The 22,547-nt window shown below is 44.0% G+C and overlaps 1 protein-coding gene and 1 pseudogene across 7 annotated transcripts in view; both read left to right on the top strand.

Moving 5' to 3' along the window:
- Positions 1 to 22,547, top strand: part of Mgat4a (alpha-1,3-mannosyl-glycoprotein 4-beta-N-acetylglucosaminyltransferase A) — a 99,593-nt gene that overhangs the window by 32,759 nt on the left and 44,287 nt on the right. For 5 of the 6 annotated variants that reach the window (XM_029478360.1, XM_029478357.1, XM_029478368.1 and 2 more), the window contains 3 exons: positions 9,459 to 9,626; positions 12,176 to 12,316; positions 17,415 to 17,548. In XM_029478360.1, the coding sequence (XP_029334220.1) occupies positions 9,459 to 9,626; positions 12,176 to 12,316; positions 17,415 to 17,548 (443 nt within the window). The remainder of the gene's footprint in view (positions 1 to 9,458; positions 9,627 to 12,175; positions 12,317 to 17,414; positions 17,549 to 22,547) is intronic. The other variant, XM_021158920.2, reaches the window with a different exon arrangement.
- LOC110291658 lies at positions 18,836 to 20,812 on the top strand (annotated as a pseudogene). The gene has a single exon (XR_002377592.2). The product of XR_002377592.2 is annotated as a eukaryotic peptide chain release factor GTP-binding subunit ERF3A pseudogene (transcript).

Below are 22,547 nucleotides of genomic sequence, written 5' to 3'. Positions count from 1 at the left end.
CTGTGTGGCATGTAGCCTTATACGTAGCCCTTGGCTGTAGTGAGCCCGACATCTCCCTCCCCCTCCCCAGTGCCCCTGCCCCTCCTCCTCCCTCTCCCCTACCCCCCTCCGTTCATGGATGTTACACCAGCAGAGGCCAGAAGAGGGTATCAGGTCCTTTGGAATGGAGTTCTAGGTGATTGTGAGCCATCTGACACGGGTGCTGAGAACTGAACTCTGGTCCTCTGTAAGAGCAGCAAGTGTTCCTAACTGCCGAGCCATCTCTCCAGCCCTGTCCTAACTGCCAAGCATCTCTCCAGCCCTGTGGACTTTTTTTGGTTGTTTTTTTGTGCACCTGTTGGTCCCTTTTCTAGTCCCCATATAGAACAGACGAGGTAAAGAGACATTCAGAGACATCAGTCTGTTGTGGCCTGAGTTCCAAGGACTTCACCCTTTTGTGCCTTCTGCTTGCTAGAGAATTATTGTTTATAACACTTGGCCTTTAATGGTACATAGCAAGAACAGAAAGTGTGTCTTTTATAGATTTCTTGATCTCATAAAAATCCTTCAACTGGAAATTAACATTCTAAAACTGTCTTTCTGGACAACTTCATAGTAAACGTCAATAGTTGTCTTCTAGTAGCATATATAAATTTATATGCTTTACAAATTGCCACAGTCCTTGTGGCTAACAATGGCATTCACTGTATGATCTCAGTGTCTGTAGACCAGGATACTCTCCAGGGTGTGTGTGTGTGTGTGGGGGGGGGTGTCTCAGAAATCTGAACTGAAGGTGCCATCTGCCTGGGGAAGTGTTTGTGTCCAGAATCTTTGAGGTTGTTGGCTGAATTCATTCTTCATGGTTGTAGGCATGAAGCCGAATCTCCTGTTAGCTCTTGGTGAGGTAGCTCTGAGTTCTTGGTCACATGGGCCTTGAAGTTTAGCTTCTTATTTCTTCAAAGCCAGCTTAGGGTAGAGATGGAGGGGGTCTTTACAGAGAGGACATTTGCTAACAAGACAGTCTTAAATAGTCCATCATCCCAGAGGTGAGACCCATCTATCTGCTTTATTATGTATTCTGTTCATGAGAACAAAGCTTTTTCCTTCTCACACTCAACGTGAGGGGCTGGGGCTGGGCTGGGCACTCTAGGAGCACCAAGTCATCTTAGAGCCTGTTGCATTAGAGAGTCTGGTGAACTCAAACAGTAATTCTCAGACTGAATTTTATCCTTTAAAAATATTTTGTTTCTTATTTATTCTTTGTGAATTTCACAGCATGTACCCCAATCCCAAATCATTTGCCCTTCCCTCGTACCTACCCTCTGTAAAAGTAACTTTTATTCTCCTGTTGAAATTATTGTCTGGGAGGCTTACTGCCTCTGTCTGCCAACCTAGGCCTGGTCCTAGAAGCTTCTAGCCTCCATACAATCTAGGCCTAGAATGTTTTCAGCCTCCGTGACTTGCTGCTGAATAAGCCCGCCCTTTCTAGTCCTTTCTGAGCTCTGGCTGGCTGATTCAACTCAACTTGTCTGGCTCAAACTCCTTTGCAAGCTGACTGATTCAGTCTGGCTTCTCTCTCAGCCTCTGACTTTTTGCTCTGCTTGGCCTCAAACTAATTCTGGCAATCTGTTCTAATCTTTTGGCGTCTTCTCATTTTCTGGCTCATTCTAATTTCACCTGTGTCTAGCTTGTTCTCTCTTAAACCTATCTCTGTAAAACTCTCATGCTGAAACCACCTGCATCTTCCTTTGCCTTTTCATGAAAGTTGGGCATATCCTATTCTGTCAAATCTTTCTCTGATTCGTCACTTTGTTAGCCACTCAATCAGATATCACTTTCAAACATGACTGCTTCCTTCTATAAACTAACTTTACCTTCATTGTTTGGGATTAAAGGTGTGTACTAAGCACATGTCTGTATTCCAGCCGGAGGGATTAAAGGTGTGTTGTTAAGGTCTGAGCCACACCACCACTAGAAACAGGCATTTTCAGTAAATAGATGGGAGTTACAGATAATTGTAGGCTGTTAGGTGGGTGCTGGCAAGATCTCCGTGCTCTCAACCACTGAGCCATCTCCTCAGCTCCACACTGTCTGTCTCTGTCTCTCTCTCTTTGTAAAGAAGCTAAGTCTCCTAAAATGAGTACCCTCCTAAGTTATACAACTCTCCCCCTTCTAATTTCACGATGATAATGGAATTTAGGTCTTTAAATGAAATTACGAAAAAGATACTGCTGCTTCTCCTAGGAAGATGAGCAAATCTGTTTAGTTTAGAATGTACTTCTAAGGAAATTAGTCTTGTAGCGCCATACAATGGCATGCGTTTTCCTTTTTGGTCAAACCTGTACCCAAATGCAGTTTTGAGTAACCCTGTTAACGATGTGCTAAGAGGTGCTGGAGAGAGAGAGAGAGAGAGCAGTTGTGTTCCTGAGCTTTTCTGGTCATTACACATGCTAATAAGGATCTTGTTCTGAGGTATAGAGAAATCGGAAATGAGTTAATCACATTCCTTGTTTTATGTTTAGAAAGTGGAGAGAGATAGCTCAGCGGTTAAGAGCACTGACTGCTCTCCAGTAGGTCCTGAGTTCAATTCCCAGCAACCACATGGTGGCTCACAACCATCTGTAATGGGATCTGATGCCCTCTTCTGGTGTGTCTGAAGACACCTAAGGTGTACTCATATACATAAATAAATAAATCTAGAAAGAAAGGAAGAAGAAAAGAAAGAAAGTCTGATCACGTGCACGTACGAGCCCTACTTTTCCCTGTGAGCTTGGGCGGGCCTTTTCAGAGTTCCTCTTGATGTGATGGATGCTCCGGGTGTCTCCCCGGGTAACTCAGCAAGCCCTTAGACGACACCTTTGACATAGCTGTGTACCAGAGAGTCTCTGAGCATCTCCTGCGCCATCTTGTGCTTTGTGGCCCGACATGTTTTAGGTAGTTTCTGCCTGTGTGTTCCTGTGGGTAACAGGAAAGAGGTAAAGAAAGAGCTTAGGGAAGAGCTAATGCCATAAACGCCGGGCTTCTTGGGTCTAAGTTCTAGGACAATGTTGGCCTCTTCTGAGTGGATGGATGGTCTGTGGCCTTCCAGCTTCCACATGACAGGGAAAACCTCAGCAGATCTCAGGCCTCCCCTCTCGCCTGGAGAAGTAGCATTTCTGGAGAGAAGAGTCTGCGATTGTGGATTTAACAGCCCTTCCAGCTGTCTCACACGGAGGCTAATGTAGAGGAAGTGGAGACAGCTGGTATTTTTATGAGCGTTTGCCTGTCTGTTCTTGGTAGAGATTGTTTGTAACTGGACTTTTAGGGCAAAAGTCAGGACTCCCTTCCCTCCCAAGCCTGCCTGCTTGGCCGGTAGGGCCTTCCAGTATATGCCAGTAAAAGTTGAAGGGCAGAAAGGAGAAACAAAACATCAGCGGCCACACTGGGAAGAGAAACAGATAAAGGGTCTAGTGACCCCAAGGTCCTCATCAGGGTTCCCGCATGGGATGCAGGTTTAAATAGAGGAGGACTGGGCAGGGAGCTGGAACATGCACAGTTAGAGCAGTTCTGGCCCCCCAAGGTGGTCTGAAGTCGTTAGTACTGTTATTGCTTAAATCGGACCAATCTGGTTTTTCTAAGTTTATTCTCCTCCAGTGTGTGGGCTTGTTGTTTGCATAAAGACCCTTATCTAGGTTGGTCTGTTGTGCGAAGCATGCCATTCCTCCAACTCAGAGTGGGGTGCCCCTGTGGGACAACCTTTAGTGTTGAAGAGAAAGGCATCACTGGTCTTTAGACAGAGGTGGAATCAAATTGGAATCTGATTAGAGTAGTGGGGGTGGGTCAGGTTTTCATCTTTCTCCTAGTTGTGTTGTGGGCCTATGAGGAGTCTTTAGACAAAGCAGCTCTGGAGGGCTGTTAAGTATACATATTTACTCTTTTCATTTGAGAATTCTCTTACAGTGTGCTTTAGCTCCCCAAACTGCCTTTGGAACCTTGGGTCTCTATTCTCACCTCCTCTTCCTCCTCTTGTTTCTTCTCTTCCTCCTTCCCTCTTCCTTTCTCCCCTCCCCCTCCCCTCTCCCTCTGCTCCCTCCCCTTCCCTCAGCCTGTTTTAGAACTTTGTCAGTGGGAAGTTGCCTCCAGTTTCTTCCGGAGGCCTGTCTTTAGGTTTTTTAGTCAGCTGTGTAAGAACCACCAATGCGAATTCTTTTTTAATAAAGTGAAATATAATTATCTCTCAGAGTTAATTCAGAGTGGGTTCCTGAAAATTAAGCCTATAAGCTTAAGAGTGGTGTTTCTGAGTTGTTCATTTCTCTGTGTGTGTGTGTCTGTGTGTCTGTGCAGAGTGCCAGGTAGGACATAGAGAGTCGGGACTTTTTGGTCTCATCCCTGAGGCTGGTCTCACGCAGTACCTGGGGCCTCTCCCAGCATGCCTCAGAACCTACTCCCAGCACAGCCCCCCTCACTCCAGCCTCCACCCCCAGGGGCTAGGCTTCCCCTTCCCTCCCCCAGCCTGATCCCTATAGAACCCAGCCATTTTGGCTACTTTACCCAGGCTGGCTCTTAGCCCAGGCTGCCCCCTCTTGTTCCCTGGCTCCTCTCTTGCTCTCCCTCCCTCTCACTCCTCTCACAGTTCAGTTTAGTCTGGGGCCATAGTCAGCCTGGTCTCTCCCTTGTATCTGCAATAAAACTCTCTGTACTTTGGGAGCGGTCATGTCCTCCTTTATTTTATTTTATTTTATTTGTCATTCAGGGACAAAGCAAGTAACTAACATTCTTTCCAACCAGAATTTTAGTTCGATAAATCTTAACTTCATAAAGACAAAACCAGAACAAACATATGGGTATCATTTTTGTCAACTTTAACATTCACAAAGTTCACTAGTAAGCCTCTTTATCCTGTTAAATAGAAGGCTCTGTTTCTTAAAAGAAAAAATTAAATTTCTTTTCTATTTTTGGCTTACACACTGCTGTCCATTTATATGATGCATCAGGCTTTCTTTCCTAGAGTGGGTCTAAAACTTACTTTAAATTATTAAACCCCAGAAAATTGTCATTTCCACAAAAGGATCAAGCATCAACAATATCATGCTTTGGACTTTTTACACTTTAGATCCCACTGATAAGGGAAACAAAACTGTAAGCAGAACCAGGTGCCCACTTAGGAAGAGGGCGGCATGAGACACCCTCAGCTTCCTGCCGTGGTCTGTGACGGAATGCAAATGATTGAAGAAAACAAGGCAAATACAGGGCTTTCGCTACAGATGCTGAAAATGGGGATTGTAGAAACATTTGGAGGAGTTTTTGTGTTTATTAAAAGTTTGAACTAAGTTTCTAGGACATATAAGTAGGAAAAATTCTAAGGATGTTCTAAAAACTTCTAGAAAGTTCTAGGCTCTCTGCATCAAATATAATGTGGGAGACTCCTTGGTGTGGAAGGGTGGATTCAGATGCAAAGCGGGGCCTGCCGCCCTGGAGCCTTTCCTCACCATAGACTTTGGACTGAGAGCAGCGTTCAGTGATTTAGAATGCTGATTTTCTAAAAGGCATGAGCACCGCCTTCCCAACCCTTGTATGGTTTCCTGACAGTGGTCCTGATACCATCTTAGTTTGGTCTCTGCAATCTCCTTCAGGATCCATTCGGGGCTATGCTCCTGTTCTAGCGTTTAGCCTCCCTGTCCTTTAATCTTGGGCGTCTCCTAGATCTTCATCTTGCTGACCTTCCACATCGTTTGAGGTTCATGCTCTTTGCCTCGTGCATTGTCTCGGTTTTGCGGAGTCTTCTGTTTCCTCCAGATTAGACTGAGATTACGTGGTCTTGGCAGGAGCACCGTGTAATGAGCCTTGTTCTCGGTGGATCTCGGGAGGTGCTGGTAGCGGTCCTGTTATTGCCAACGTGAATTTAAGAGATGTCTGCCAGGTTTCTCCACTCTCCATTTAGCATTTTTCCTGTGTAAAATGAGTAGTTGGTGGGGAGATTCTTTGAGATGATGTAAATACCTCATTTCTTACCAGACTTGCACCTGGTAGTTAGAGTTTCCATGTTTGATTCTTACCTGACTCAGTTACTACCCTCTGCTGCTGGTCATCCCTGCTGCTGGTCATCCCTGCCGGTAGTCATCCCTCTGACTGTTAGTAACCGGCATTCTCCTGTAAGGCCCTCTGCCCTCATCTGAGAGGTTATAGTCTATTACTGGTATGAGCTCCTTGATTCTAGTTTTATTCAATGGGTTATAATCTGTTACCATTCAATAGTTTAGTTTTGTTACTTAAATTACCCCATGTAGCCAGTGAGAGTTTCTTATGTAGTTTTGTATCTTTTTTTTGTCAATGTCCTATTGTTTTTGTCTATCAAAAAAAAAAAGTATTATTGTGTGTATGTGTGGGCACTGTGGAGGCCAGTTTGCCTGTGGAAGCCAGAGGACAGCTTTGTCAAGTTGATTCTTTCCTTCCACTGTTACTTAGGTTCTGGGACTTAAACTTGGATCCATCTCAATGCTTGGGCAGCAAATGCCTTTATCCACTGAGCTACATCACTGGGTTTTTTTGTGTGATTTAATATTACTACCTTGAAGTTATTTTTCTCCAATGAGTTCTAGTTCCTTTGAGTGCTAACTGGTATTCAAAAACCAATGTCTAGGCACTGCCTGGGTCTTACGGGGAGGGACGTTACTCTGCTTGTCTATGTGGAGAGTGGCCGGCTTGCTGAGCTGGCCACTTATGTGGCTGATCCTGCTTGTCTACAGTCTCCAGACTCAGGGACCCCACATCTGTACCCTGAGGATAGGATCTGATATCAGACCACACTCTCCAGGTTGTTTTCCAGATATTTTAAAAGCGCTATTGTTCCTGATACATTTTAGAATGCACATACGCCTTCCTTCCCCAGTTGTCCTTTTGATAAGCATTGACTTGTGGAGTTATTTAGGTTAGAGGAAAATTGTTTCATAAGCCTGGCTCTTCCCATTCAGGGATAAGAGGTGATTTCTGTCTTTCCTAAACCCCCAACTAACTTCGGTAGTTGTTGTTCATAAATCTTGCCTCCTGTGATAATCATTCCACATTATTGTTCATGGTTCTGCTTTTGAGCTGAGGTCTCACTCTGGTGTCAGACTGAATTCCTGGCCTCCAGTGTGCCTCCTGCTTCGGTCTTCTGAGAAGCCAGGACCTCGGCTCCTATCACCATGTTTAGATATTTCTAGTTTTGTGTTTATAAATGGTGTCTTGGTGTTTGTTTTCTTAGGAGTTTACACAGAGAGGTGCCTACGCAAGAAAAGCAGAGTACGGATAAACCGCGTCACCTTCACTCACGTCAGTAAACAGGGCACAGTGTGAACTTTCTTACAAGACTTTCCTGGACACAGTGCTGTCTTATTTGTGGCCTCCTGCATCAGGCTTGGGAAGGGGATACAGCAGCTCATGTGGCTTTGCCTCTTCGTGTTGGAAGCGGGGTGGGAGGAGGGGGCTGGACTTGTGCCAGCTCATTACCCTCTCCCAGACTTCCTGAGAGTTTGCTGTGTATACCTGAAGGAGGAACAGTGGACGGTGCCTTCCCTGGTCTTAGCCCCAGCTTTACAGAGTGTGTCTTCCTCTTCTTTCAGACAGGGCTTCTCTGTGTGGTGCGGTATAGTGTTTACATTCTTATGGTTACTAAGAGCAGAATTAGTTGGGGCGTTGTTGTCCAACAAACAAGAACCCATTTTGATTTTCATTTCTAGTGCAGTGAGTATTTTCTTGCAAGATATTGACTAAATGTATCTACCTGTTCCTGAAATTCTGTTAGCTTGTTTTTTTTTTTTTTTTACAAACATACATCTTTAAGTTTTGAAAGTGCTTGTAAACAGATAATTTTTATATTTAATTAAGATTTTTTTTTTAGAATTTTATGCACTATACTGTATCCTTTTCACACCCCCACCCCTTTCTTCTAGTACCTCCTGTGTCATCCTTAACTCCCTCCAAAATTCACGACCTCCTCTTCTTTCACTCTCACCGTTACGTCTTATGTACATGTTTATATGCATGACCATGCAGCCGGCTGAGTCCATTTGCTGTTGCTCACATGGAAGGGTTCCGGGGTCTCTGTGACCACCGTGGTCAGTGGTGTAACTGTCTGAGGGAGGAAAGAAGGCAGTTTAGTTCAACCTGACTCAAGGTGGTGGTGTTACAAACTTTGAGTGTCTTACCTCAGGGAGCTTTTTTAAAGACGTATTTGTCACACATAATTTGGAAAAAGTTTCCTGGGGTATGGTGGTTTGAATGTGTTTAGCCCACAGAGTGGCACTGTTTGAAGTTATGGCCGTGTTGGAGGAAGTGTGTTGCTATGGGTATGGGCTTTAAGATCCTATCTGCCTGGAAGCCAGGTAGAAGAGCTCTTAGCTCTTCCTGCACCATGCCTACCTGGATGCTGCCATGTTCCCACCTTGCTGATAATGGACTGTCTCTCTGAACCTATTTGCCAGCCCCAATTAAATGTTGTCCTTTATAAGAGTTGGCTTGGTCATGGTGTCTGTCCACAGCTGTAAGCCTCTGACTAAGATGTGATGGTAATGAACCCATTCTCATATGTATAACAAAGCCTGAGACGTGACTACCTTGAACTCTTTGTAAAGTTCACCTGACATCTTCCATAAAGATAGGTTCTGTAGATTAATAGGGAGCAAATTCAAGATAAAGCAGGGTGGGGGGTGGGAGGGAGACTATCTTACTATAGATTGACTGAGACAAACTCAAGAGTCTAGGGGAGGATCTAATATGGGCTGGCCACACAGAAAAGATTACCAGGCTATTGTGCAAGTCTGCTCCCAGCTTCTGGGTGGAAAACAGGTTGTACGCATCTCCCTCCCTTTGAAGAGACGACCCGTGTTTCTAACATTCCTGATGTCCCCTAGTGCTTATGTGTGAGCACAAGGACCTCTGTGCACTTGTAATCCCGTCCCTGTACTTAGGGCTGACCACCTGGGGTTGGACAACCTGTCATGGAGTTAATCCCTGGAGAGAACTGATCCTGCCTTGCTCCTCAGCCATTAGCTGCATATAGTTATTTGTCTAGGGGTGTAGGATCTTGTAAAATTAGCCCTGTGCACATTGGTACATCAACTGGTAGTCTCATTATGTAGGTTTCATTTAGACAGCCATATAATTGAGATTTCGCGGGTACAAGCCTCCTTGTCACATCTAGAAGACATTAGCAGCAGGTTCTCTTCTCCACTGGCTCTCACCCTTGTTTTGACCTCCGTCTCTGTCATTTGTTCTTTGTATTTTGAGCATATTTGACTATAACAGTTTACTTCTGTTACCACAAGAAACTTCTTTGATGAGGGGTGAAGAGGGACAGTTAGAAATTATAATTGGTTTGGGAAAACGGCAGTACTGCGTTCTCCTCCTGGAGGCACGCCTAGCCTCCTACCATAAGGTGGAACAGCATATTATTTTATTTTAAATACATATACTAAAAGACAAAGCATACTAATCGTTTCTTTTTTCATTTTTTCCTCTAGAAAAACTAATTGCTTATCAACGAGAATTCCTTGCTCTGAAAGAGCGTCTTCGAGTGGCCGAGCATAGGATATCTCAGCGCTCCTCGGAGCTAAACACCATTGTCCAGCAGTTCCGCAGAGCTGGAGCAGAGACTAATGGAAGTAAGACTGCTCTGAGTACAATCTCAGGTACTTTAAAAGGTGTACGTGTTCACGAATTTGTATGCAACAGGACCCGCGAGGTTTGTGAATAGTTTAGCAGCCAGCACGTGTTGCCCTTTTCAGAAAGAAAGATCTTAACATTTGCCATTCTGGTGGATTCTAAATGCACTTTTATTCATTGCTGGATATGATTTTGATATGCACAGTTACATTTCAGTCGCATACATTTTATCAGTCGTAGTGAAGAGCCTGTATCTTTTCAAAGCGGTCACATGGGATTCAATTTTAATTTTGGGGTCAGCGAGATGGCTCAGTGGGTCAAAGCAGCTTGATGGCAAGCCTAACAACCCTAGTTCAATTCCCAGGTCCCACACAGTGTACAGGCTGATTCCCTTCCCACACTGTCCTCTGACCTACAAACATATACACATGTACACACGAATAAATGTTGTAAAATAAATTTTAACTTTTATTTCAGCATGCTTATGATATAACCAATGCTTGATCTTAGATGGCTCCTGGGGAATCTGTAAGCTGCTTGAACAATCCTTGTTCTTGCATCTGAATGATACTAGGGAAGAAGCCTGGGTTACAGTGCATAACTGGAAAGTATCTGCGTATTCCCTCCTTGGGGATTCTGGTCATTGGTGTCCTGCCTCTCCTGATTGAGTTGTTTCGAGTTTTTATACCAGTGTCCTGGGCTCCGGGGCTCCTGCTTTAGACTCAGCTTCATGGTCTCTAAACAGAGCCAGGCAGGGATGCCTTTCATCTTGATATCAACACTGGCCCTCAGTGTTAAAGTTTTGTGTTTCTCCCTCTCCTACTGAGGATACTGGTGTATTTTGTTACTATGTAGCCTTTACAATTACAGGCCGATGCAGCTGAAAGGAAATCGCCCAGGGATTTCTGTTAACTTTTTTTTCCGTTTTGTTTTGTTTTTTGGTTTTTGGTTTTTTTGTTTCCTTTTAGTCTTTTTAAAACAAATGTTTACTCCTTGAAATTATACTATTGAGCATTTTTACCTTGTCATTTTGTTTGTTTGGTTTTTGAGCCAGTGACTTGCTCTGTAGCTCTGGCTGCCCTGGAACTTGCTATGTGGACCAGATGGGGCTCGAACTCACAGAGATCCACCTCCCTCAGGCTCTAGAGGGCTGGGATAAAAGGTGCACACCATAATGTCTGGCATTATTATTCTTCAAAATACTATTTGCATTAAAATTTTATTTTAATGGTCTAAGATTTTACTCTATGGCACAGGCTGTTCAAGAAGTAACTTATGTAGCCCAGGCTGGCCTCAGACTTGTGAGCCTCCTGATTCAGCCTTGCAAATGCTTAGGATTAGCCGTGTGTACTCCCCACACCAACTGAAATACTTTTCTAGCTAATGTGCTAATCATAGACCACAGCAAATGAAGCATTTCCTTCTATAATTAGCAAATGAATGTTTTCCTGGGTCACTTTTGCCCTTCCAAATCACAGCTCTGTGAGAAACATTTTTGCGTAGCGTTTGGTTACATTTCTGGCAGCCCTTGTGATCTTCATTAGATTATGTTTTGACGGCAGGCGATTTCCAAACACACCATTTCTGGAACAAGACAGAAAGCAATTAGGTATTTGTGGAACGAGTGAAAGCTAAAATCATCGAGAGGAAACGACTGAGTCACAGGACAGACTGTTAGGGCCTTTGATTCTGCTGACTATCTAGGGCAGGCATCACACCGCGACTGACATTTAGCATCCTTCAAAGTGCTGCTGCTTGCTGGGGTGGAATAGGATATTGTAACTGACTGATTCTTCTCACGTGGAATTCAAGTTTAATTTTATGTATGATGTGATATATTTTTGTGGGTTTGATATGGATGTTTTTGTCTGCATTATGTCTGTGTACCACATCTGAGAGGCGCCCAGGGAAGCTAGAGGAGGGTGTTAGATCTCCTGGCACATGTGAGCCAGGACCTGTGAAAGAGCAGCCGGTACTGTCACCACTGAGTCATATCTCTCATGGCATTGTGGCCACAAGTCCATAATGCTGACTGTCTTGTTTAGAAGGTGAAATCTCAGTTGAATGAAAATTGACAGCACTATTGTCTAATTAACAGAAATTTTTACTCCGTACCCTGTTCAGTGGCTCATCCACTCCTCTAGATGAAACGGAAACCGCTTTTAGATTGACACGTGCTGAGCGTTCCCAACTTGTAAATCTTTTCAGTGACTATTTTAGGGAAATCTATCTTCTCTATAAAAGTTTGATGAAATGCTAGCGCATAAAGAAAATGAAAGTTAGGAAGGACAGGCACATGCCTGGCATGGAAGAACATGGCTTCATGGAAGATTTGAGACCACGTGGGCTGTGTATATCAACAACCTGTCTTTAGGAAAGAAAAGAGAAAAAGACAGGAAAGTGAAATTGAGCGGTGGCCAGTGTGCTTGCTGCAACTTCCTTTCTAGACTGCTGCGTAGTGAGCGCCTGCCTGGTTGTTTCTCCTGTGTTCTCAGTTAATTTTCAAAAGAGAATTGGCAGCGACTTCCGGAAGGTAAGGGGTTCCTGCCACTTAAATTGTCTTTCTGTGTTTCAGATAATACCATAAAGCTTCTAAAAGAGTTGACAAGCAAAAAATCACTTCGCGTGCCAAGTATTTATTATCATTTGCCTCATCTATTGCAAAATGAAAGAAGCCTTCAGCCCGCTGTACAGATTGGCAGTGGAAGAACGGGAGGTGTGTTCACCGTGCGCCTGCTATTGGAACTGTGGTTTGGAGGGGTTGATTGACCACTAGGAATATGTCTAGCAGGACAAAGTTAAATATACATGCATATTTAATATATTAACATAATTACTATATTAGATTCAATAATTAAAAATAAAATAAATATTGATATTATCATATTAATTCATATCATTAGCATATCAATATATTAACATACTTAATATATTTGTAACAATATTAAAATATATAACTATTGATATTATTAAATTATATTAAATTGCGGTTGTTAAATTATAATATATAATTTCTTGATATATTTATATTTATATATTAAAAATATATAATATCTGCACAGCATCTTGGGGCTCAGTGCAGTCTGCTTATTGGAATGATATGGACATCTTTTCCATATATCAAAACAGGATCAGTACACATGTAGTTCAGGCAGATAAACCTTGAACCTTTGTCAGCTTTCTGTTTGAAAAATGGGGAGGTAGAGAGATGACCCCTCCCCCATGTCTGAGTCGGGCATTAATGGCCTTTCACAATACTGCCTGGGGGTTTGTCTTCAGTCTGCTGCGCCTTCCCCTGGACATGTAGAGGCAGAGCATTGCTCTTAGGAGCGTTCCATGTGGGAACACCTGCTATTGCTGTGCTTTTCCTGCCTAAGCAGTCCTGGAATTCTCCTCCGAGGACCTTTTGGCTACTTAATATTTCTAGTGTTTCATTTTTATGAGACTTTAAAATTTTTGACTTAATTGAACTTGGACATTTTAGGTTGACTTTTTCTTCATAGATTTAAAATGTAGAGATGAAAATATTACAATTGGGGAGACAATAATTCTAGAGATACTAAAATTCTTCTGCCTTTGTTGTTGTCTGGGGATTCTTTTAAAAATGAGGTCTCACTATGTAGGCTGAGCTTACCTTCCCTTCCCCCCACTGGGATTTCAGGTGTGTGCCATCCTTGCTAGATTGAATTTCATTTTTGTGTTAATTTTTTTTTGGATTTAGCTTTATGTGTTGACCCCCCCCCCCCCATGGGATAGCAGGACTGCCACCCTCTGAACTCGTAGAGAGCATTGGCTCTCCTGGACCTGGGGTTAGATGTGGTTGTGAGCCACGATGTGGGCGCTGGGAATAGAACCCAGGTCCTCTGCAAGAGCAGCAGGTGCTCTTTGGGGCTGAGCCCGTGGGTTCCTTTAGCTGGCTTTTCCTTTGTGCAGTTCTCCTGTTTGTACCCGGGGCCTCGTGCATGCTAGACCAGCTCTCCTCCACAGAGTTGGATCACAACTCTGATACCTTAAGCACCTTTCTCTTTATCTCTGGTCATTTGAGCTGTTATGACGTTATTAGTTACTATGTTACCATGTTACGATGTAACTATGTTACGATGTAACTATGTTGCTAAGCCTCTGCATCCATCTCCCTTGGTTCTTCTATTTTTATGTCTTATAAACAACTTACAACAACGTATGATCTTCCTATAGAAGTTGTGTATCTTAGGCTAGCCCATTCAGATTAACTTTTTTTTTTATTTAATCATTAATTCAAGAAATATTTGTTGAGGCAAGGCATCCGTCCTTTGGGGGCTGGATATAGAAACTCTCATGTGTATAGGACACTGTTAGCTACTTTCTTTAGAACGTCAATTGCTAATTATTTTTGAAAGGTAACATTGATATCTCCCTTTAATAGCCAGTCTGGGTAAGGTTCCATAGTCAATTTAGGCTGCACTTTCATTAATGAGAGTAACAAATGAAAAGAAGACTGTGTTTTTAAAAGTCTTTTAACATCTGAGAGGCAGATGAGTTACAGACCAGGCAGGGCTCCACAGTGAGATTATGTCCCCTCCACTCAGTCCCCCCAAGTCATTTGGAACGTTGAAGATCTCTAGCAAGTTCTTTTTTTTTCTTTTTTCTTTCTTTTTTTTCTTTTTTTTTTTTTTNTTTCGGTTTTTTGAGACAGGGTTTCTCTGTATAGTCCTGGCTGTCCTGGAACTCACTCTGTAGACCAGGCCTTGAACTCAGAAATTCGCCTGCCTCTGCCTCCCAAGTGCTGGGATTGAAGGCGTGCGTCACCATGCCCGGCCCTCTAGCAAGTTCTTATCTAGTAAGCTCTTCTGGTTTGATGGTTGACAGTCTGTCTTCCTTTTAAACGAATTTCTTTTATCTCACTCATTTTATCCATTGTAAACATTCCAAGATCTTGACCATCTAGTTTTTAAAAAGTCCACAGTCTATAAAGTGAGTTCTGTTTTTAAAACTTAGGAAAAGCAGTCATCTCGGAGTATGGGGGGACATCCTTATTTAACTTAAAAACCAAACCTCTCTTTCCTAAATCCTTAGACAATCCTTAGTGGTTCTAGAGCTAAGAACCCTTAAAATGTCCTTAAAAGAAGCCATTGACCTCTGCTTAGGAAAACATATATAGGAAAGTAATTTTGCAAATGATTTCTGGGTATCGTGGTTTTCGGAAGCTCAGAACCTGTGTAATAAATAGGGATTTTGCGTCAAGAACGTCCATTGTCTAGATCCACGCAGAGCTGCTGCTTGCCAGAGGTTCTGTTCTTCAGTAGTCAGTCTGCTTAATCCCAGAGCAGCTGCAAAGCCATCCTCAGCCTCAGGGGGAGGGGCAATGCTCCAGGTGTTGGCTGGTCCAAGAGACCGACTGGGATTCTGAAGTTCTCTCATACAGCCCCTCGGTTCTCCCACACACTAGTGGCTGGGGTAGCCGGGCACAGCCAACACGGACAACAAAGCAGTGGCATCGGCAAGTACGGCATGGCCAGCAATATGGAGGCCAGTAACTTGGCGATCTAGAAAACTGAGCTGGTGGAGCAAATAAATGGTTTGATTTATTTTGGAGGGACGAGCAAGGGAATTGCACCCATAGGACAGTACCCAACTGTTAGAAGAGACCAGTTAGAAGTGTTTGCTTTTCATGTTAGTAGTTATGGTTGAAACTCAGATATGCTGTCTAAGAGTTGATCCAGTAAGTCGGGTCTGGAGAGACATAGGTACTCCCAAGTACTCAGGAGACTGAGGCGGGAAACTCGAGGTCACAGCCTCTCTGGGCAACAGACTGGGTTCAAGATCAACCTGAGCAACTTAGAAGAGTCTGTTTCAAAGCAGAAGTGAGGAGAGGGCTGAGTGGCTCAATGGCAGGGCACTTACCCTGGGATTCACCTCTAGCTCTTTTAGGTATCCACTTGAGGCATTAGGTGGGCTTGGGGGGTTTGGGTGATTTTGAGCACATAGGGACCGATGGGGGCTGGGCTCGAGGAAATGGCCATGAAGACTTCCAGATGGAGTAACTGAACAGATGGCAGACTGTTTGTTGAGACCCGGAAGAGTAAAACGTGTTCAGCAGCACTGTTTAAGATTTATTTGCGTTGTTTTTTAACTATGGAACTCATGAGTCTGGATAGGGGATGCCTGCGTACGAGTGTGGTGCCCAGGGAGGTCAGAAGTGTCTGATCCCCCGGAGTTACAGGCTGTTGTGAGCCACCGGATGTGGGTACTGCAAACCAAACTCAAATCCTCTGTAGAACCTATCCTCAGGATTAAGCCGTCTCTGCCGCTTGCAGCATTGGTTTTCAAGAGAAGAGAATGTGTTGAACATGGACAGGTTAAGTTTTGGGGAAGCGTTGAGCTGCTGACAAAGGGACATGTCAAGCAGGGAGGAAGATCTGGGACTCACAGGGGAAGTCCGAGTTAGGGTTGCTTCTGTGAGTGATGACGAGGAAGTGGCTGAAGAAATGTATCTGAGTGAGGTCATCCAGGGCTCAGTCGCAAATTCCCCAGCAGCTAATGCCCAGTGAAAGAGGAAGTCAAGCTGGAGGGAAACAAGAAAGGCTAAGCTAACAGTGAATGCCAAAAGCAGGGTGTGGGCTAACTCTAAAGGAAGGTAGTCTGAGTAGCCAAAGCGTGGGACCTTGGCTTTTCTGGAACCAGGCTGGCCTTGAGCTCTGCCTGCCTCTGCCTCCCAAGTGCTAGGATTAAAGGTGTGCGTCAACACACCTGGTTTAAGATTATTTTCAACACTTGCTGTGGAGTATATAGTGTGCCTAGAATCTTAATGCTTTAAGGCTTTAAGGTAAATTTTTTAAAAAGACTTTGAAATGAGATCAGTTCGGTGACACTATATATTGGAATTCCCGAAATTACTGAGCCAGGTTAAATTGTGTGGCGAAATGAAAGTAATGGGGTTAGGGTTACAGTGCTGACCTCTCTCAGTGGCACATGAAGACCCTAGTAGCTCATATTAACCACAGTAAATATGGACACCATAAGGCTTCCTTGATAGAGTTGATTGCAGGAAGGCTGCAGTCCAGAGGCTGTTGTGAGTGGTCCAGGGTGAGTTGTCTGATATCCAGCACAGTCTTATCGCCCTGTGTGGATGACCTGGGCGGTTGCCCTTTGTAGCAGCTGGTAGAGGTTTAAAGACGTATGCCTTTTGCATTTCCCACACCGGTCAGTTCATTTTTCCAAACTCAGCTGGTCAGGGGAGGATCCAGCACCCTCAAAATTTTCCACCATCCACACTCAGCACAGGGACCCAAACCAGGAAGTTCACACTGATGCAGTACTGCTAATGGATCGCAGGTGTCACTGAGATGTCACTGTGTTCCTTTGACTGTTCTGACTCAGGAGCCCAAGCTTCAGTTACACCATTAAGCTCCTCTGGCCTGGTCTGTCTGGAGCAGTTCTCTGTCTTGACACTGTAAAGAGCATTGGCTGGTTATTTTGTGGCTTGTCCCCAGATTCGTATTTGCCCAATGTTTCTTCATGGTTCCCTTGAGCTTCTGATATTGAAGATGTCCATTCATAAGACGTCTCAGGGTTTCTGAGCTAGGCTTGTGGAGTAATGAGTTGTAGCAGCTGGTTTGGCATAGTCTTTTATTAGTACCATGTTTGCACACACCCCTGGCCTTGACACATGGAAGGGAATTATGGTGTTATAGATATTATTCCCTTTTATTTATTCTCTCTAAGATTGAATCCCTCAATTACCCCTATAAAGTTGTCTGTATTCGTGATTATAAAGTCTTTTCTGTTATTATAAAATCTCTTCACATAATTACTCTATTTTTTTTTTTTTGCAGTTTCAATAGTTATGGGAATTCCTACTGTGAAGAGAGAAGTTAAATCTTACCTCGTAGAAACCCTTCACTCCCTTATTGATAATCTGTATCCTGAAGAGAAGCTGGACTGCGTTATAGTCGTCTTCATAGGAGAGGTAATTCCTTGTTATTTCTTTCATCGTATGGATCTGAGGGTTCAGATGCTAACCAAGTATTTGCATGTGTTTCTAGAAGCATTGAAACCAGTGGTTCTCAACCTGTGGGTCGTGGCCCCTTTGGGGGTCGCATTTCTGCTATCCTGCTATCCTGTATACCAGATATTTACATTACGATTCATAGCAGTAGCAAAATTACGGTTATGGAGTAGCAATGCGGGGCTTATCACAACCTGAAGAAGTGTATTAAAGGGTCACACACTAGGAAGGTTGAGAATGATGCTCTAGAGACTCAGCTGATTCTCCTCTTGGGTTTTAGAATGGCGAAGGGCTGGGCGTGGCATGGGCGTGGAACTTAGGGCGGAACCCTTCTGTGGTACCAGTGAGATCGGAGGTGGGGTGGGGTGGGGATCAGGCCTTAACCTTCTCCCTTACATGGAAGCGTTTCGGGTTGCACTGCTATATCAGGCCCTTGAGCCCCATGGTTTCAGAGCTCTTCATTTCCTTTCAAGTGAATATGGCCTCAGTGACAAACACATGTGTACCACTGAATTCAGTCATGGAATGTATAATGGAACTTGCTGCTCATACAAATATAAACATTAGGTTTTAGAAAGTTAATTCTTCCTATGGCTTGTATACACATATACCAGAGGGTTGTTTTGTATGTGTTGTTGAATCCTGAACCTTTTTTTCACACCAGGGGTGGGGTGGGGGGGACTTTAAAAGATTAAAGGTACCAGCGTCATTTTTTTTTTTCTTTCTGGCTTCCAAATATTCTGCATTTTTTTTCGAGATATTCTGCAGTCTTGTTTCAGAGTCATTTTTGTTTTCAATTTATGATCCATGGGTAAGTTTTTGAGTTCCTGCAGCGTTCAGCAGTAACATTAAGTGTTCATGCAAATGAAGTGTTGTGTAGCTGGACAGCCGTACAACTGACTGGACACTATTTTCTAAATGAAGCTCTGTGTCCAAACACATTAAAATATTCCTATGTGGAAGCATGGGGTTGGCAGTGAGGCCAGCAGTGGTAGTTGGGGTTGGGTGGGAGGAGAGATCCTTTCACACACAGGAGGAAGGTTGAGCTGCTGTTGCCCTGGTCTCCAGGATGCCTGAGAGGGAGAGTGGCTGCCGGCTCCCCAGTCTTGCTGTCGTCCTACCTGGGCTGGCACCAACCTGCTCCTCACTGCTCAGCCACCTCCACTTCCCGCCCTTTCTTCACCACACACACACACACACACACACACACACACACACACGCGCGCGCGCGCGCACGCACGCACACACATGAATACAAGCATCTGTGGTGGCGGTGGCTGCGGCGGCAGAGGGAGCAGCAGCAGCAGCAGGGACTCCACGCCCAACTGCTGATCTAGGCCCAGTGTGAGAACCTCAGCATGGCTTTTAGGCCGCAATGCAACATCAACGCTATGTCCTTTGTCCCCCACGTTTTTCCTGCGGGGGGTGGGGGTTACGGGAGAGGTCAGGCCCAGCCGCTGCTGTCCCCAGCTGGCGCGGCTGGTGGTGACCACAGAGCAGGCAGCAGCATGGGAGGCCCTTCGGAACCTGTGGCGTCCTCTCAAGAACAGTCCTTGTGTGAAGGTTCTAATTCTACTGTTAGCATGGGACTTTCAGAACCTGTTGTAGGAAATGGAGACTGAAAGGTCCCCAGAAGAATCATGGATGCACAAAGAAGAAATAAGTGAAGCGAAGCCAGGGGGGTGATTCCTCAGGAAATGGAAGGCCTCCAGAGGAAAGCACCCAAGAAATGATGGAGGAAGAAGAAATAGCAAACCTAAGTCAGTGGTGGCACCACCAGCAGCCCCTACGGAAGAACATATAAACTCATCGTGCATGTTGATGCAGGCACGGCAACCATTGGAGGACAAATAATCTATCTGACTGGAATGGTCGACAAAAGGACACTTGAGAAATATGAACGAGAAGCTACAGAAAAAGACAGAAAAACTTGGTACTTGTCTTAGACACCAATCAGGAAGAAGGAGACAAGGGCAAAGCAGGAGAGGTGGGCCGTGCCTGTTTTGAAACGGAAAAGAAGCATTCCACAATTCTACATGCTTCTGGCCATAAGAGTTTTGTCCCAAATATGATTGGTGGCGCCTCTCAAACTGAAGTGGCTGTGCTGGTAATCTCAGCCAGGAAAGGAGAGTTTGAAACTGGATTTGAACAAGGAGGACAGACAAGAGAACATGCAGTGTTGGCAAAGACAGCAGGTGTCAAACACTTAATTGTGCTTATTAATAAGATGCATGATCCAATGATAAACTGGAGCAATAAGAGATATGAAGAATGTAAAAAGAAACTAGTACCGTTTTTGAAACAAGTTGGCTTCAATCCCAAAAAAGACATTCACTTTATGCCCTGCTCAGGACTGACGGGAGCAATTCTTAAAGAGCAATCAGATTTCTGTCCTTGGTACATTTGCTTACCATTTATTCCATACCTGGATCATTTGCCAAACTTCAATAGATCAGTTGATGGACCAATCAGGCTGCCAGTTGTCGATAAGTACAAGGATATGGGGACTGTGGTCCTGGGAAAGCTGGAACCTGGACCTGTTTGTAAAGGCCAGCAGCTTATGGTGACACCAGATAAGCACAGTGTGGAAGTTCTTGGAGTACTTTCTGATGATGTAGAAACGGGGCTCTGTAGCTCCAGGTGAAAACTCACAACCAGACTGAAAGGAACCAGGAGTCATTCTTTGTGATCTTAATAATCTTTGTTATTTTGGATACACATTTGATGCCCAGATAGTGATTAGAGAGCACAGGTCCATCTTCTGCCCAGGGTATAGTGCAGTGCTGCATAGTCATACCTGTATGGAGGAAGTGGCAGTAACAGCCTTAATCTGCTTGGTAGACAAAAAACCAGGAGAAAAAGGTAAGACTCAACCTGTTTTGTAAAACAAGATCAAGTATGCATTGCTCGGTTTAAGGACAGCAGGAACCATCTGCCTGGAGACCTTTAAGGACTTCCCTTAGAGATGAGAGTAAGACCACTGCAGTTGGAAACATTCTGAAACTGGTTCCAGAGAAAGACTAAGCGTTTCCTTGATGACCTTGCACAATTTTCCTGTGAGGAAAATTGACTGCAAACGCCTACTTCACACCGCCTTCTCTTACTTCCTGCCCATTGACAAACCTCTCCCCATACTTTGCAAAGACAATTCACTGTAAAAGTCCACATTATGTCCTCTTTCTCATATTGAGAGCTCTGCTATGCCACTCTTGAATTTTCCCAAGATTTTGCCCCCCTTTCAAACTTCGCTTCCTTGGACAGATTTGACAATAGCTTTGTAAGTGATGTAGACATAATTGCTTACAACAATGAAAACCTTCAGGTTTTTTTTTTAATTTTTCATTTTCCTCTTAGGCATAGTTAGTATTTTCCCCCCAGGGAGATCATTCTTAGTGTGTGAGTATGTGTGCACATGTTAAAAAGACCATGTTAATAAAATACTCAATTTAGCGCCCCCTCCCCGCCACCCCAAAATAGTCAGATGTGACCAGCATGCACTGTAGAAGTTGAGCTACTTCCTCTTCCAGCAGTCCATGGAAGAGCTCGTTTCTTCTTCCTGGGTAATATTAGTCTGTATGGGTTAGGTACTATTGTTAGCTTGACCCAACCCAGAGTCACATGAGATGATGAAACTTCAAGGAATTGGCTAGAGCATACTGGTTTGTGGCCATATCTGGGACAGACTGTCTTGATTGATGTTGATGTGGGGTGGCCTAGCCCACTATGGGTGGCACCATCCCTATGCAGGTGGCCCTGGGTTGTATAAGAAAGCTGGAGCATGAGCCAGAGAGCAAGGCAGCAAGCAGGCCTGACCTCCCTCAATGATGGACTGTGACCTGGAAGCATAAGCCAGATAAACCCTCCCTTGAGCTGCTTTTGGGAAGAGTGGTTTTTTGGTTTTGGTTTTGTTTTTTCCAAGACAGGGTTTCTCTGTGTAGCCCTGGCTGTCCTGGAACTCACTCTGTAGACCAGGCTGGCCTCGAACTCAGATTCAGATCACCTGCTTCGCCCTCTGAGTGGTGCTAGGATTAAAGGTGTGGGCCACCATCGCCTGACTGTCAGAATTTTTTTTTTAATCACAGCAATAGAAAAGAAAACTAGAGCATTTTGTTTTCAATTTGATGGGTAAAAAGTAACACTTTGGCCTTTGCCAAAATAGCTCAGTTTGGAAACTGTTAGGTTGACAGTAATTATTTGCTCCTATTTAATTTGGATTTCTTGACTGTGTGAATGAAATGTTGCTTTGTGTGATTTCTGACCATTTGCATTTATAATTGTTTTTTTAAAAACTTTGCTTATTTTTTAATGCTTTGATTTGTAAGTTTTCATATATGAGGAGCAGACTCCTCTTTGAAATAGTTTGTCCAGTGTGTTATTTGATCCTTATTATGATTCTTTTTCCTTTTAAGTTACCTTTCTTCACATTTTAAGTAACCATACCTGCCAATCCTATGTGTCTGTCCCGAGGATGGGCGCCTTTCCTATGGAAAGCAGTTAAGCGATGGCTATGAATATTGAAGTACACTCTTGGTTCGCCACTGTGCATCTAAAACCAAATTTCAGCATAGACGTTTGCAAGTTCAGAAATATATTTAAGCAGATAAACATTTACATAATACTCCTCAATGTGCATCAATAAAATAAGAACGACCTGCTGGGATATAATCAAACTACTAGTAGCTAGCAGGTATCCTAAGCCTCGGGATCATGGGTGATCCCACTTTCTGCCAGAAACATTTTTATACAGTTAGAATTTACAATGAGAATATTAATTTTAATGGGGAAAGGCTTAAGTCTAAAAGAATCATCTTTATCCACTTAAACAATAATCCAGAGACGAGTGGACATCAGTGTGTGAGTCTCCTTTGCCCCTCTGTTGAGCTGCTCACTGAGGTGACATCTCTGTACATCGTCAGAGGACCTGAGTTCAGGGGTACGTTCTGCCTCTTGACGAGGTTGC

The sequence above is a fragment of the Mus caroli genome, chromosome 1 (genome assembly GCF_900094665.2).
Source record: "Mus caroli chromosome 1, CAROLI_EIJ_v1.1, whole genome shotgun sequence".
Taxonomy (NCBI): Eukaryota; Metazoa; Chordata; class Mammalia; order Rodentia; family Muridae; genus Mus; species Mus caroli.
This window is presented reverse-complemented; position numbering and strand designations above follow the sequence as displayed.